Source organism: Rhamphochromis sp. 'chilingali' (genome assembly GCF_963969265.1).
Source record: "Rhamphochromis sp. 'chilingali' genome assembly, chromosome: 12".
Lineage (NCBI taxonomy): Eukaryota > Metazoa > Chordata > Actinopteri > Cichliformes > Cichlidae > Rhamphochromis > Rhamphochromis sp. 'chilingali'.
In genome coordinates, this window is record NC_137939.1 from 30,991,018 (window position 1) to 31,006,227 (window position 15,210).

General features: G+C 38.9%; 1 protein-coding gene across 5 annotated transcripts in view; it reads left to right on the forward strand.

Annotated features, from left to right (window-relative positions):
• The first annotated feature begins 4,684 nt into the window (after positions 1 to 4,684).
• Positions 4,685 to 15,210, forward strand: part of LOC308406734 (arf-GAP with coiled-coil, ANK repeat and PH domain-containing protein 3-like) — a 69,667-nt gene continuing 59,141 nt past the window's right edge. For all 5 annotated transcript variants that reach the window (XM_080897926.1, XM_080897923.1, XM_080897925.1 and 2 more), the window contains exon 1: positions 4,685 to 4,870. In XM_080897926.1, the coding sequence (XP_080754052.1) occupies positions 4,824 to 4,870 (47 nt within the window). In that variant the 5' untranslated portion in view covers positions 4,685 to 4,823. The remainder of the gene's footprint in view (positions 4,871 to 15,210) is intronic.

A 15,210-nucleotide genomic window follows, 5' to 3' on the forward strand; every position in this document is an offset into this window, starting at 1 on the left:
TTAAAAAAGGTACTGAAAATCTCAAAATCTCTGCTAGTTTATGTCAAAATTTTAACTTGCCATGTATCTTTAATTTTTGAGTTACTTCTCAGTAAGTTGAAATTTTTGGGTACCTAATCAAATATTTCACCAATGGACAACAAAATAAATAAATAAATACATTCTTTAGTGGTGTACATTTACTCATACTACCTAGCTAATGAGCTAAAACACTAAGAAACCAAAGAAGATAACTTAGCCTCGAGTGCAACACACAATTGTGGTTGCACTTGGTTGCACAAAAGTATATGTACTAAACATGAAAAAGCTTTAAAAAATGTAAATATAAAAACTTAGAGTCTGAGTTATCATGGTCATCATAATGTTCATTATTTAATTTATTGTATAAGCTATTGTAAAATACACAACAAATTTAAAATTGAATCTAATAATGGTGCAGCGTGAACATTTTAATTAATTTCAGTGATGAACCTTAACAAAATCTGAACTTCATGGTGGCACTAAGAGAGAAACCAACCAACTGCTACCATCTAGGTGCATTTTTGATTCCCATACAAAATCCCTCATACGTGCTCAGTTTGTTTTCTGTGTTTGACCTTAAGGAAACTGAGCTGAGGCTAAGCACCTGCTGCTATTACTTAATATTTAATAACATTTAATAGGGATATCCTCTCATCCAGCTAGTACAGAACTTTAATAAGCATATTTTCCTAAATTTGTACTTATTACTTCATCACACTTTTTCAAAGGAAAGCCTGTGCTCATATGCATCACCTACCAAGATCGTGTGATGTTATAATAAAACCCAGAACAGTCTAGAAAATATGTGTGCTACCAAGTTTGCTGTTAAGTTTCTCCAGCAGTCTGCATTTTGGGATCAGCCAACTGCTGACTCAACAGCTTCAGAAGGAGGGGAGTGCTTTGATCTCAGATTAGTAAAAGGAGCTCGGGGGTAAGGCAAAGACTGAGAAAACTGAGACAAAGTTGATGAGGACTTTCGTGAACCATGAAATCTTCTTTACTCAAGCTGAAGTAGAAGATAAAATCAATAATCATATTCATAAGCATGATGGACGAAGTAAGCTTTACATAAAAAGTAAAAATTCAAAATTTACAAGGCAAAAGAAACAACAACAATGCCATGTTCAAAGGCACTCAAATCACCTTTCTTCCCCATTCTGATGCTCAGTTCAGACCTCAGCAGGTCATCTTGACTATGTCTACATGGCTAAATGCATGTTCCTGCTATGTGACGTGCAGCTAAATGTCCTTTTAGATATCTATTTTTTAAAATATTGGACAAACTAGTTTTTTTAATCTATTTTTTAAATTTATTTATTTTATTTTATTTTCAGTTGTTACAGACGGGACAGACATGACGGGGGGAGGGAGGGAAACAAAGACAGCGGGGAAGAGGAATAGTGATGAAGGGCAAAGAAAAAAAAAGGGGGGGGGCAAAAAAAATACATATTTTTATAGATATCACCTGGATCACCTGTTGAGATGACCACGAATATCTTTAAAACTGTGGTACCAGTCCAATGATGAGAAAAATTTGAGGTAAAAGTTCATTCAATTAATTACTTGTCTTACTAAACAAAAAGTCAAAGAGTCACCAGTCAGTGTGGGGAATGTGACTATTGTTACATCTTTACATAGTTTTTATAGAGCAGATTTTCCACAAGATAAATGGAAACACATGCTTCTAGCTGGAAAGTCAAGGACCATCATATATATATGTATATATATATATATATATATTCTTTGTTTGGGGGTGGGGGGCGGGGGCTTCATGCATGTGATTTACTCAATCAATAAAAATGGTAATGTCATGATTATAACACATGAATAGGCAGTGGACTGCCAAAAGCAGTAGGATTCTTTATATGGAGAATATAAATGTCTGTTCTGAAGTTCATGGCAATGCATACAGTAGTATTTCATTCTGAACCAAAGTGCTTGAAGACCAGCCAATGAAAGTATTAAATATTTTTCAAAGGCTGATGTCTCTGTCATTCCTGCTAAAAGATGATGCCATTTCTTCCCAAGAGTGAGATCATCTCCATTCATGGCCTGAGCGGCAGCCTTTTTAAAGCCAGGATAGGAGGAACAATGGTGCTTAGTGAAAACCTGCAGAGAAATCCCAAACAGGCGCTCTTTCTCCAAGCTTTCCCATTTCCTGTGCATTTATAATAGGCTTGCTTAGGAAGTGGAAGTACTTAACAGAGAGTCATTTAAGAGCTGCATGGGAAAAACGAAGTTGTGGGATACAGGATTAAAGGCCATTGTAAAGTGCTCTTTTGAATTTACATGATATAGATTTTGCAGCTTTGACAAAATATGATTAGTTGATATGAAAACAAACCATAATTCATCAAAAGTGTGGAAGTTAAGAGAAATTATAACCAAACCTACTGTGGGCGTTTGCTTATTCACCATCTGCTCACCAGAGAATATAAAAATACTTTCATCCCAATTCTCTGATGAATATACATATAACACAGGACTATCAGTTTTTAAAAAATCTTCTTTTATTTTTATTTATTGCACTGGCCACAAGACTTTACATTCCATTGCACTGTAATATCCACTGTAATGTCATCTAACATTTGCTGTGCACTTTTTCTGCACTACAGTTAGTAACGCAGATATGTTCTGTTTTATTTTCCTTTATTATTTAATGATCTATTTTACTTCACTATGTATGTTTTTTATTTTTAGTTTATGTTATTTATATTTTTTACTTACTGAGCTCTTTATTACCATCATTATTATCATCATCATCATTATTATTATTATTATTATTATTATGTATTTTTAACTTATGTTTATCTTTATCATATTTTCTTTAGATTTGAATTACTGAACTCCTGTTTGAATACATTTTACTTTATATTTGTAATTATTTAATTAAAGATTGTTTTTAAAAAATTAACTCCTTTCTTTTTTGTAATTGTTTTAATTTTTTTAAGCTATTTTGTTTTCTCATGTTCTATTTTGCTTTATTTAAGCTAGTTTTGTTAGATAGTGTTTAAAAGTATCCCAACATTTGGGATTTTGTGGAAATTTAAGAACTGGATTAAGATGAACATTATCATTGTTATTAGGTACTACAGTTACCTACATATTTCAATGTTTCTTTTTTTCCCGTTTTTCCTTTTTTGTTAAATTTTAATATAAATATAATGAAAATGTTGCAATCTTTTTGGCCGGTGTATTGTTGTCTAGTTCATTCAATTCAAGTTGGAATGTGACGTCAGCGATGTTGCTTTCAAGTTACACCGAACATAGTAAAGCTGTTACGAATTGCTGTTGAAACAATATTGTACAGCTGTCAAAACTTCAAATTTACTGTAACATTTACATTTTGATATTGAAAGAAAGAAAGAAAGAAAGAAAGAAAGAAAGAAAGAAAGAAAGAAAGAAAAGAAAAACATATACTTGGAAATTGGGTACATCTCCTTAGACAATCTGTTATTCTCTACAAAACTCTGGTGGTTATTTTTTTCAGTCATGAAACCATTATTTTGCGTTACATAAAAATTTGTACCTACATTTTGGTAATGCTACTTCCTTAAATTAACAGTGTTGTTACTATCTACTATAAACCTCTGACTGTGATATGATGAACTTCAGAGCTATTGCATGGTGTTCAGACCTAATAGCCTTGAGGCTTCTTCTTTCATGGAAAACAGTTCTGTGTAGATATTTTACTGCATCAACAGTTTGCAATTGAACTGATACTGAATTTTTGTGAAAACTGAGCTTAGCAGCAAATATTGCTACTAAAACCTAATAAAGAATTTTGCACTACAGGACTTTATGTTACCTAAAGTGAGAAGACCAAGTAAAAGAATTCATTGTTACATGAATATGATGCTGTAGATCGGTGATGCTGAGTCAGTCTCACCTCTGTAGCTATAAGTTCTCATTTACATAGAATTTTATTTTTAGATTACAGAAAATCTGAAAAATAATTAAAAGCTGCAACTATTCACAGTGGTGGAAAGTACTGTGCATTTCCTCTAGTGCTGCACCATGTGATTACATTTGAATTTCTTTATTTTAATTTTTTAAATTTCTTCTATCAGCAAATATTTCACTTTTGAATCTGCTACATTTATCTGTTTGGATTCATGTGACTTTCTGAATTTAAGATAATAATATAAATATAATTCAATAAATATGCATAGTGGTTACCAGATATGACTTGCATGAGAATGATGACTTATAATTTCCACAATTAGCAATTTATGGAAGCCTATTTCTGCCACTGAAAACAACTGAAACTGAAGAAAAGATATTTTTTTGTTCATTTTTTTGTTGCCAGTTGTATGTAAGCAAATCAAAATTAGGAGATAAGAACAAATCATTGCCCTTCCTCCTTTCAATGTTGGTTGAAACATTCCCTCCGCTTCTACAACTACTAATTTTACTAATTATTCTTATTATTATTATATTTGATAATAATAATAATAATAATAATAATAATAATAATAATAATATTTTATATTTAAGTAGTACCCCAAGTTTAAATTAAAGCACTCGTTCTATATGAAAACCGCGTGACTGTGTTTTTCAGCACCTTGAAGCTCTAAAATCCGAGTTTGTGAGGAGCCACTGAAGGCATCAACGGGTTTAGTACTGAGTGAAGCGGCTCAGGATCAGCAGAGCAGGACTGAGCGAGTCAGCGAGCTACGGTCTGCTGCAGGAGCAGGAGACGCAGACAGGATCGCTGTGGACTAACTTGCATCTCTACTTTAATCCTCCCAGGAGATGAAATCCGTGTTTTAACCTCGTGGAAAACTCCAATCCAGTCCAAGATGACGGTGGATTTTGAGGACTGCATTAAAGATTCCCCCCGGTTTAGGTGAGAGCAGAGAACTCAGTATCCTAAATGTCTCCTTGAACTGTTGAACGCATTAATTCTATCCATATTTACTGGTGTTTCCCCCCCTAAATCTTAACATGTGTTTTCTCAGATTAAAATGCGCCACGCTGGTTTGTCACAGTGATCAGCACTTTTATTTGGTACATGCTAGATTACAATCCCAGTTTGGAGCGTCATTCAGACTGTGCGCATTTTTTCCAGCATCGTTTCTTACAGTAAGCACGATGATAACGATGAGCAACGCAGCCACATGAGTTGTCACATGGGCTGACTCTGAAGCTCCTGATATCTGAGCTCACAGCGCCAGTTTTCAATTCATTAGCATCCATTTGACATCTAAGATATCATTATCCCGCCCCTGAAGCAATTAAATGTTTTTAGGGGAAATACTGCGAAGCTTTCGAGAATTAATCAAGAGCCTGGCATCATCTGTACTGATTTCCATAATGAATGAGCTCCTTCCCATTTATGTTCCGATTAGCTGATTACTGGTCTGAAATAGTTTAATTTTCTTATAAGAGAAGGAAAAGCAGCAAACGTTCACTACAGCAATCAGGTAAATGATCGAATAGACTGTCTGATTGTGTAGGGGATCCCTGGATCAGAGGAAACTGAAGGTTTCCACACAGACTATGCCAAAGCCCCTGACAGGGGTCCTCCAAAGGTTACATAAATAAGTAAGGAATTTTCTACACCCACATCTAAACCTGGTCCTGTGCTTCCAACAGAGTCAAGAGCCGGTCAGATGGGGAGGGGAATCAGGGTCATTTCCCCCTCCAGTGCAGTGCTGAAAGATACTTAGACATACTCAGAGATGAAGTACCAGTGCATCAAAGTAAAAACAGTGCAAGTTGAAATCAGGCAAATGCAGTCAAAAGTTAGGTACTGGGTATATTTTAATCCTGCAGAGTTAGTTTGTCTCTTGCAGATTTTTTAATGAATGCAACTTGTTGAATTTCTGTTGCTCGTATGTAACAAGGCTATGTGGGACATGATGCAGGAACATGATGTGATCTGATTTTCTTTTGTGCTAGATTTTCAAAAATGTGAAGTCAGACTATAGAAAAAGGTGCAAAAAGAGGATGGGTAGTTAAAAACCAAATAGTTGCACAGACTAACTTCTTCAACTTTTGTGTAATCCTATCTAATCTGCTTAAATAAATAAATACATTTTATTGTTATGGGCCTCAGCTGTAATAACGGGGATTCTTTGCCATAGAGTATGCTGTGATTTAAAAGCTTATTGCAAAATCTCTCTGATAAATGTGCAGCACTTCCTTCTGAAATGGAAATTCTCATTTAAAGTACCTTAAAAGTCTACTACAGTGAATATACTTCACTGAACTTTACTGTTTGCTCCCTGAGATAAAATCTCTGCTTCCAAATCAAAGACTTCCCGACTTGGCAGCAGCACCTTAATGACTCCCATCTGGAGCCGGAGGAAGGCACATCACGACCTTCTCCCTCCTCGTTTCATATGCAAAGCAGTGCGGCGAGGCCACAGCGAGACAAGCTGCATGTTAAACAGCCACCGTCCTCATTATTCAGAGCTCGGAGAAGCCTCACTGGGTCATGAATGGGTGGATAAAGTTATCTCCTATCTGCCGATATGGAGTGAAAATGTACCTCCTCCCCTTTTTATGCTGCACATGTTTTCAGATTTTCCTTTCCTGCTGCAGAGAGATGTTCTCATAAGTGAGCCGTCCTCCAGTTTACAGTGCGTGGAGAGTCTTTTATCTGCTGCCCAGGATGTTTAAATGACTAGAAGAGATGCTGAAAGAAGTAAAGTAAACGTATGTTCTCGCAGGCGCTGAAGCCTGTAACAGTGTTTTCAGACACCATTCAAATGGCTCTTTTGTGGAGCTAAAAGCGGAGCTACAGTATGCTGTGTTATGTAACAACCCTGGAGGTGGATGACTGGGAGGAAGCAGCAGGGAAATCGGGTCTTTTTTACATTTGGGACTTGCGTGATTCATTCCTGCCTCCCACACGTGTAAAATCATGCAGGAAATAAGTTTTGAAGTATTATCTCTGACACTTGGCTGCCTTCTCGGTTTCCCAGCTCAAGGTTGGATGACTTATTAATGGATTAGCTAGTGGAGCAAAAACTGCAGACAGTCAGGTTCTTCTTCTTCCACTTTAATGTGCTGTTTTCACACTTGCAAGAAAAGTAGCCTAACCTGAAATGCATACATAGACTGTATACAAAAGATGTACGTAACCACTGTCACAGAATGTTCTGGTTTGTGGACTACCGACATGAGGAGACCAGTTTGTTCTTTCTTTCTTTGTTGAAGATGCTATGAGGTGGGTAATTAGTTTCAAAGACCAAAACAGGTTGCTTTTGTACATTTTACAAGACAAAGTTAGAGAAGCGAGGGTGAAATGGTTTGGACATTTAAGGCAGCGGATTGATTGGACGAATGATGGATCAAACTTCAATTTTTGTGTTTAAATCTGTTATTTAAACAGGTTTAAATGCCAACGTGATGTGGAAATCACAAATCACAAAAATTGCCAGTTTAGAATAAGAAAAACATATCATGCAAACTTGGTGCAGCTTTCTTTTTCTTTCAGCATCTCTCTTAAAGGGTGAATCAGTGAGAATCATCTGTCTCCAACTCACTCTCACTAATATCTTCCTCTGTCACAATGACCCTCTGCATGCCCTCCTTCACATCATCCAAGTTTTCCTCCTTTCCCTCTGCCTGGCAGCTCCATATCCAACATCCTTTGTCCACTATATTTCCTCTGCACATGTCCAAACCATCTCAACCTTGATGATAGCCTCCCTCTTTATTTCTGGACTGCATGAGGCAAAGTGACAGATGAAAAGATGGAGACCATTACAGCCTGTACAGCTGTTATCTCACACACAGTTTTCAGATGCTGTTGTTTGTTTATACCTGGCACCTACACTGGTGAAGGCGTAAAGCTGTGAATGTTCTTAATCACACATTTATGTGTTTATAATCACCCAACATGACACATCTGAAAGTCCTATCAGACACAAATATCACATAGTTTTGATTTCATCAAATAATATGAAGAATTAAAATCTCTTTGACAAATGTTGCCTTCACTCTCAGGACAGATGTGAGACTGCAGCCAGCGATGTTCTACACATCTGGACCGGTCTGTGAGGATTGCACTGCAGCACGAGGCCCTCTGTTTGTGTTTACTCTGGCATGTTACTGGCAATGAGCAACGTTTGAGCTGTTTTCTCCTCACTGATGTGTTAGTCTGACGTCACAGACTGAGAGAGCTGAGAGTCAAACACATGAGTGTTCCTTTATTCTTTTCACAAAAGAAATTTGATCCCAGTATTTCTCACACATTACGACTGCGTGACGATGGCAGAAATTATAATCGCAAATATTTTGGTGATTATTTAACTAGACTTTCTAAATGTCAGACATTAGTTGAACTTTTAGGAAAAATTAACATTAGGACTCTTACAGTTAACACATCCTTTAGTCTTAAGAAGTTTACCGAAAGCTAAAAGGATGTTTCATTAATGGCTGTTTTGCGATTTGGCGGGTTTTTTGGCACGTCCGTTCCAGTGAGCTTCCAGTCCTTCAGAAAAATATGACCATTGTCCAGCAAGATTCTTGCTTCCGCTGAGAAACAGACTCTTTTCTCTGCGTCAAAATGGCCCAGGGCAAAGAGTCCAGATGATCCTTCTTCCCCTCCCATGTCAACAGCTGGGGGCGGCGAGCTGAGACAAGGCTGCTGTCGTGATGAGGGGCTTGCTTTGAGTCACAGCAGAGCAGAGAGCCCCGGCAGGCGGGGAATCCAAGGCCAGTGACCTGTGGCGCTCCCTGCTTCTGAGTCTCATAGCGTCTGTGAGAAAACGAGTGAACAGATGAATGTGTGACACAGTCAGATGACGGGATAAGGGGAGAGAGGATGTCACAGTCTTTTAGAATTAACTGCCTCGGTTTAGTAGAGATTTTAGTAAATAATAAAACATTGTTTAGCAGATCCTTTTATAGTCTGAGCAACAAGTTCTCAGTGATTTGGATTTGATTCTAAGTATAATGAAGACTCCACAGTGTAGTAACTGCATGCAAATTTACATCCAGTGCACTAAAGCTTCACTGCTTTTATGCAATTTATTTTAAAAAGGGAGCTGGAGCTGGAGTTTGCTTGTTCTCCACATGCCTGTCTAGTTTCTCTTCCTCACACAGTCTGAAGACATGCATGTTAGGTTGGTGTTAGCCCATGTAGAGCTTTGCTCATTAGGTTTTAGTCAGTCCTTGATCTTAGCTGTCATAAGCCTTTGCTTTATGTCCCAGATTTGATGCGTTTGAAGATGTCGTGTTGAGTTGTGCTCAATTATAACAGCTTATTTATACAGTAAATGATCACAGTTCCTTTGTCATTTTAGAGAACAGATGGCTAATTGAGAAATAAGTCAGCAAGTTAAATGAAAGTAATTTTCACCAATGGCCTTTAATGTATCACCAGCTCTGCTTCTTCAGCTGGTGTTTGATTGATATTCCTGGTGCATACTGATTCGTGTGTAAAAGACCCTTTCAACACCCTGATTTTAAAATATCTGGGTCTGCTCTTGCTGCTCTGTCATGAATTAATAAATCTTTATAATTGCAAGGTTTTTTAAATTCTTAATGGTATCAGAATCATCTTAAATGCTCTGTGTCACGATGAATCCAGGCGTCTCGGTTCACGACTGTGACGGATCATCTTTGTGTTTTGCAAGCTTGTGTTTCTACTTCTCCAGCTGCTGGAAGGGATTTCTCCGGCATGGTCTTGTTGCTTCTGCTCTATTTCCGACTGACCCGCTTCCATCTTGAATCTGTGTCAGTGGCCTTTGTGCTCAGCCAAGAGTGCTCCTCCCAGAATGGTGACTCCCGGCCAATCGAGGGTGGGGAACGCGCCATAATTGTAAAAGAAAAAAAAACAAAAAAACTTCACTGATAACCACCTGCTCCCCGTCAGTTCCATTTCCTAACACAACCTTAGTTTATTATTAATTTACATCGTCTCTTGTGTATCTTATTGTATATTTATGCTCATGTGGAAACATGAAGTTCAGTTTAATGACTTCCCTGTGAGAGTCGTACATTAGATCCTTTTCTGCCAGCTTCCCCAGCATTAATGTAAGTTGGTTCTGCTGTTCTAATTTTAAGTCTATGCGCTTGATTCACATGTCGAGAAAGCTCAGTGATGTTTGCTTTCAGCTTTTTTTCACCGTCTTGTTAAGGGCAGCAGCTCTGCGTGTTGCAGGTAATGAAAATGACAGTGGATTAAGTCAGCACATTTTGCCCGCTCAAAAACTCAACATCGAGGTGACACACCTGCAGGCTTAATATCCAAATGGTGTCATCAAAAACAGATCTGATGATACACAGGGAAATATGGCTTTATAATTGCATCGTTGCTGCCCTCCTGTTGAGAATGTGCAGCGCTATTAGCTGGAGAGGCTTTTATCTTTTTAAAATGAGACCAGATGAAGAGCTCTTGCATGCTCCAAAGCATCAGGAGAGCAGCCGCAGGAAGGTGGATTATTAAAGGAGAAATATGTCTCTGCAAACACAAAAGCAGCAGATAAACACATCTGTAAGACAGAGCTCAGGAGACGGACTGCTTTTGCAGTGCTTGACCTGAGATCACCTTTTTTGCTTTATTGAAGAAAAGCTCAAAGTTGTTTTATTATTACAGAGGGAGCTTAATTTTGTTTTCCTTGTGGTATTAAAAGCTTTGGTTTTAAATTTAAAGTTCCGATGGAGGTCTCTTTATGTTAGATCTCTTTCACCAGTTCAGACCATTCGATGAATATAAAGATGGGCAAATTAAAACTGATGATGCCTTCTCACACTGGGAGTTGGATAGCAGTGTTACTGTGAGAGGTGGAGATAAGCCAAATACGAGCACACAGTCCTTGAACTTGACGCAGTGTTGGTGCCGTGGTGGATAAGCCGGAGGGATGCTCTGTTACTCTGTGATTGGATGTGTCGCTGTCAGGCAGCTAATGACGACCTGTGAAAAAGAAAAGGTCACACAGCAGCTGAATGGGTCTCTTTTGAACTTGACTGACTGCTCAAGACTTTATATTTAGTAAGGAAAGAAAGAGAGGAGGGTAATTTGTCAATCACCTGCCTATTAGCTGGTGACACTGAGGGTGTGGTTTCGCAGTCAGACCTGCCTCTTGCTCGTCACACATTGAGTCAAAGGAGAAAGTGAATATTTCACCAACTGAATTGCACGTCAAAGCCACCTGATGGTACAGACCTCAATAGTATATATTAAAAAGGATAAATATGCGTTTGATTCTCGTTTTTGATTCTTGTTTTTTGGCTACAATGTGGCCCAAATTCTCCTTTGATAGTAAAGGTTGCCAACCCCTCTTGCATACCTAAGTTAGACTATTTCTGCGTCTAAATCCTGAAAGTTAATTGATGATTTGTGTAAATGGAATTGAATCCCTGGTAAAACCTATTTGTGATGCAGAGATGATGTCACCCCTTTTGTGCCTTTTGTGTCGAAGGAGGCCGCTCGTCTGTCCCCCTCATTTCATTTTAATGAAAAGCAAGACGTTTCACACACTGTGCACACAAAGAGCCGTGAAAAGCAGGGCGCCGCATACCGAGTGCTGTGCTGATCTGTCCCGAGAGATTACAAAGGCCCAGAGCCGCTTGCACGGCCAGGAGAGACCAAGAGCACGGACAGTTTATCAAGTGCAATGAAATCTAATAGCCCGACCTCACAGCTGCTCAGTTCCTCTCGATTCGCTTTCAGATCAGCCGCCCGGTGTTTCCGCAGGTTGACCGTGCTGCGCCGCAGACGTTGAATCAGCACTGTGGCAACTAAATGATGGATGAGTTGTAGTAAATTGAGATTAGTATTCCTTGCGCAACCCGCGGCAAAAGCAATGACTAATGCGGGCCAGGAGAGATGGAAAACAAGAGCTGGGCCAGTAAGCACAGGATCACACAGACACTGAGCAGCTTTTTATGCTGATAATCCCAGCCTTTGGTCTTACTTCACAGTGTGGGTCAACAGAACCTCTCACAACTTGGCATTTGTTTTTCCCAACAGATTGGATTATGGAACATCTGATGCTAATTCTTTATGTCTGCAGATATCAGATGTCTCGAACAATTTTCAAGAGAAAATCAACTTTTCCCCTGATATGCAGGAGAAGGGATCCAATTTGCCCAGAGACAGTCCGCATCATGTGTTTGTTCAACTGTTGGCAAAGAGAAAAAACATGACGGGAAACATCCAAAAAAATTAAGGGAAACAGTGAAAACTTATGTAACCTGTGTCACTAGCAATAGAGAAATATGCACTAGTTTCATCTACTCACCTTCAGCTCTTCCTGGGCTTCAGTGTGACTCAGCGCTGTTTGAAATGGACTATAACTTTGAGTTAATATAAATAATCTGGATAACGTTCCTGTTGGATTAATCACACTGTGAATTCCAGCTGTCGGATGTACTGCAGCACAGGCCGGCGTAATTTGTGAGGACAGCGGCGTGGCTTTTTCTTCCTCTCTTTTCTCATCTGTCTCTTTCTCTCTTTTTTTATTGCTTTCACTTCACATTAAAGGAATTAATGGTCTCGTTTGCTTTCCGTCCAGGAGTAAGATGAGAGGATTAGCATCACTTTTGGGTGTCTGTTTAAGCTCAAAGTACGAAAGTGTGCCTAGCAGCCAGTTAGCCTAAAAACATGCCGCTTTTGTCAGAAGAAACAGACCAAATCCATTTAATTTCAATTTGGAAGCTCACAGCTTAACACAACTATCGCCAGTTAGTGGGTTGTCTTATTTTGGGTTATTCAAAGTTCGACATCTGCTCAGTTCAAGAAATAGCAGTTACGCGACAGCTAAATGAAGTTCCTACATGGCAGCATCTGGACAAATTAAGCAAATTAAATGTCCTAATTAAATGCTGAAATGCTAAACTTTGTGGACCTTTTGTAATAACTGGATCTGGTTAACTGTTACCTAACTTTAAGCTAAGCAGCCAGTTTAAGCTGTTTTCTAAGATGTGCTCAGAAATCAAATGTATTTAAAACCAACTAGCTGGGTGCTGGTTTAGCTTACCAGGTTGAGAAGGCGACCTATATACCAAAAGAGAAATGTAGAGGCATGGGTATGAATCCACTCTGATTTGCTGTATATAATCCCACTGGTCTTTCTTCCAGTTTTTCTGCCCCAACAATATATTTAAAAAATAAAGAAAGAACTGGACAGACTGAAAAGTAAAAATCTTGAGAAAGGATGATTCAGTTTGTTTAAAATGTGGACAACAGCTCACATTTTTAGATCAACTTTGCTGGGGTTCATGGATTGAGCAATTCTAAATGGAAAGACTTAATTAGATTTAAAAAGAAAAAACAGTTTCTGGGGCTTTGTGGAGGAGAAAAGTAGCAAAAGGAGAAATGTTTCTGGAGTTCACTTAGCAGCTGGAAAATTAGTTTAATGAATGCTAAACAGCCACTTTGATTTGAATACACAAAGTCTGCAATAAGGTTGTTTTGCTTTCCAGTGATTCGTTTAAATCAGATAAAGCACTTTTGAATGTGATGGTTCTGTTTGCACTTTTGACAAAAGGTTTGGATGATAAAAATCTGCTTTGCCATCCAAAATTGATCTCTTAATGACAGACAATCAGAAATACCTAATGTCCTCAGCGTGTGGCGGTTGACCTGCTTCGATCTTGTGGCCTGTCGTGCGTCAGCTGTGTTTTTGATATGCTATTTTTTTTTTTTTTAAACTTGCCCTCCAGTGGAAAGCAGCAGCATGTGAGGAGCTGTCCTCTGGGTTTGGCTGTGAGCTTATGGCTCTGCGTCATTTGTCAGCAGACTCACAGAAACCAGACATGATAACCCATATTAGGGATTTTTTATCACTGAATTCTTTACACATAAAATAAGCTTCACAGAGATTTTAACTGAGGTTTAATAGGACAGATAGAAAGATGTGACTGGAGAGCTTTCTCTGTTTAATGTCATGTCTCTATAATGGCTCCCCTGATGACCGGGCTGCATGGAAAGCCTCCCTGGCTGGGTGGCTTCCAGGTGTGTGAACATCAGCTCACAGCTACATAGGATAATGTTATCGACTGTAGTGGGAATTTCACAGTGCAGCTGTGGCTGTTTGTCGCTACCCAAGGAATGAAAAGTGACTGCACATCCAACGAAAATACGAAGCTGTTACCCCGACAGTGTGAAAAGTAGACGCAGGAGGAATTCGCTGGGCTTCGACTCGGCTCAGATTTGCAATGCTGAATCACACGTGTACAAGCATCTGTTTTTGATTTGCTCCATCCCTCTCACTCCCTGCCTCATACTCTCCCCTTTTCTTCCCTTTCCGTCCTCCCTTGCCTTCCCATGTGTGCGGGGGTAGACTTCTGGTCACGCCTGGACCAGAACAGGGTCTGGGGACGGTTCAGGAAGTACGTCAGTTTGCTGAAATATTGAAAGCAGGTTCAGCATAAAGGGCAAAACGCTGGGGAGACGATGTGTGTGAGGATGTTGCTGAGTCTTCGGTTATGACACCTAGCTCTGATTCACAACGTAAATCTCTTAAATATCTTCCAGCAGTAATAAAACTTAAAAGTCCATCGAGGAGCAAAAGGAGAAGACGGAGTTTTCCTTTTTGCACTCCAACAAAACTGCTGTGACTGAAGAAACACACTCTCAAATCCTTAAAGTGAGGATTTGTAATTTTTTTTGGCTTTGTGTAGATCAGTTGGTTCATTTTCTGGTTGACTAACCTGCAATTATTGTTAAAGATTAATATCAGTTTGTACATGCTCCAGATAGCTTTTCTTCAAATTCTTTAATTCTCACTCGCTTTTGCAACTTTGTACTTTTGTGTTACTTGCAGCAACACTCCACCTCATTGTTAGTCCATTTAAAAAACAAAGTTTCAAAGAGCTGGAAAGTAAATAAACGGCAGACAGAAATGAGACAGGTCGAATCGTCTTACGTTTCACGCATGTGCAATACAGCAACGCAAGCGTTTTCAGTCGTTTCAGTGTGGATGAACAACTGTTCGGAAACGATTGAAAATGATAGTGTGGATGCGGAGCGTTTTTAGACGACCAGATTAGTGTAGACGTAGCCTAAATCACATATATCATGAAATAGGAGCTGGGGCAGTGGTGGGTTGCAAAGCAGCTTGCAGATGCACAGCTTAAAAATTGACTTTAATACTCAATCCTTTCTTTTCAGCTCATCTCTAATCATGGTCTCTGTTTTCCTGCCATCGGCATTAATGTACTGACCGCTATCACTGGTTTAGCTTTGATAATGAAGAAAAGTGTAGAAATGTTTAAAAGTTGTGC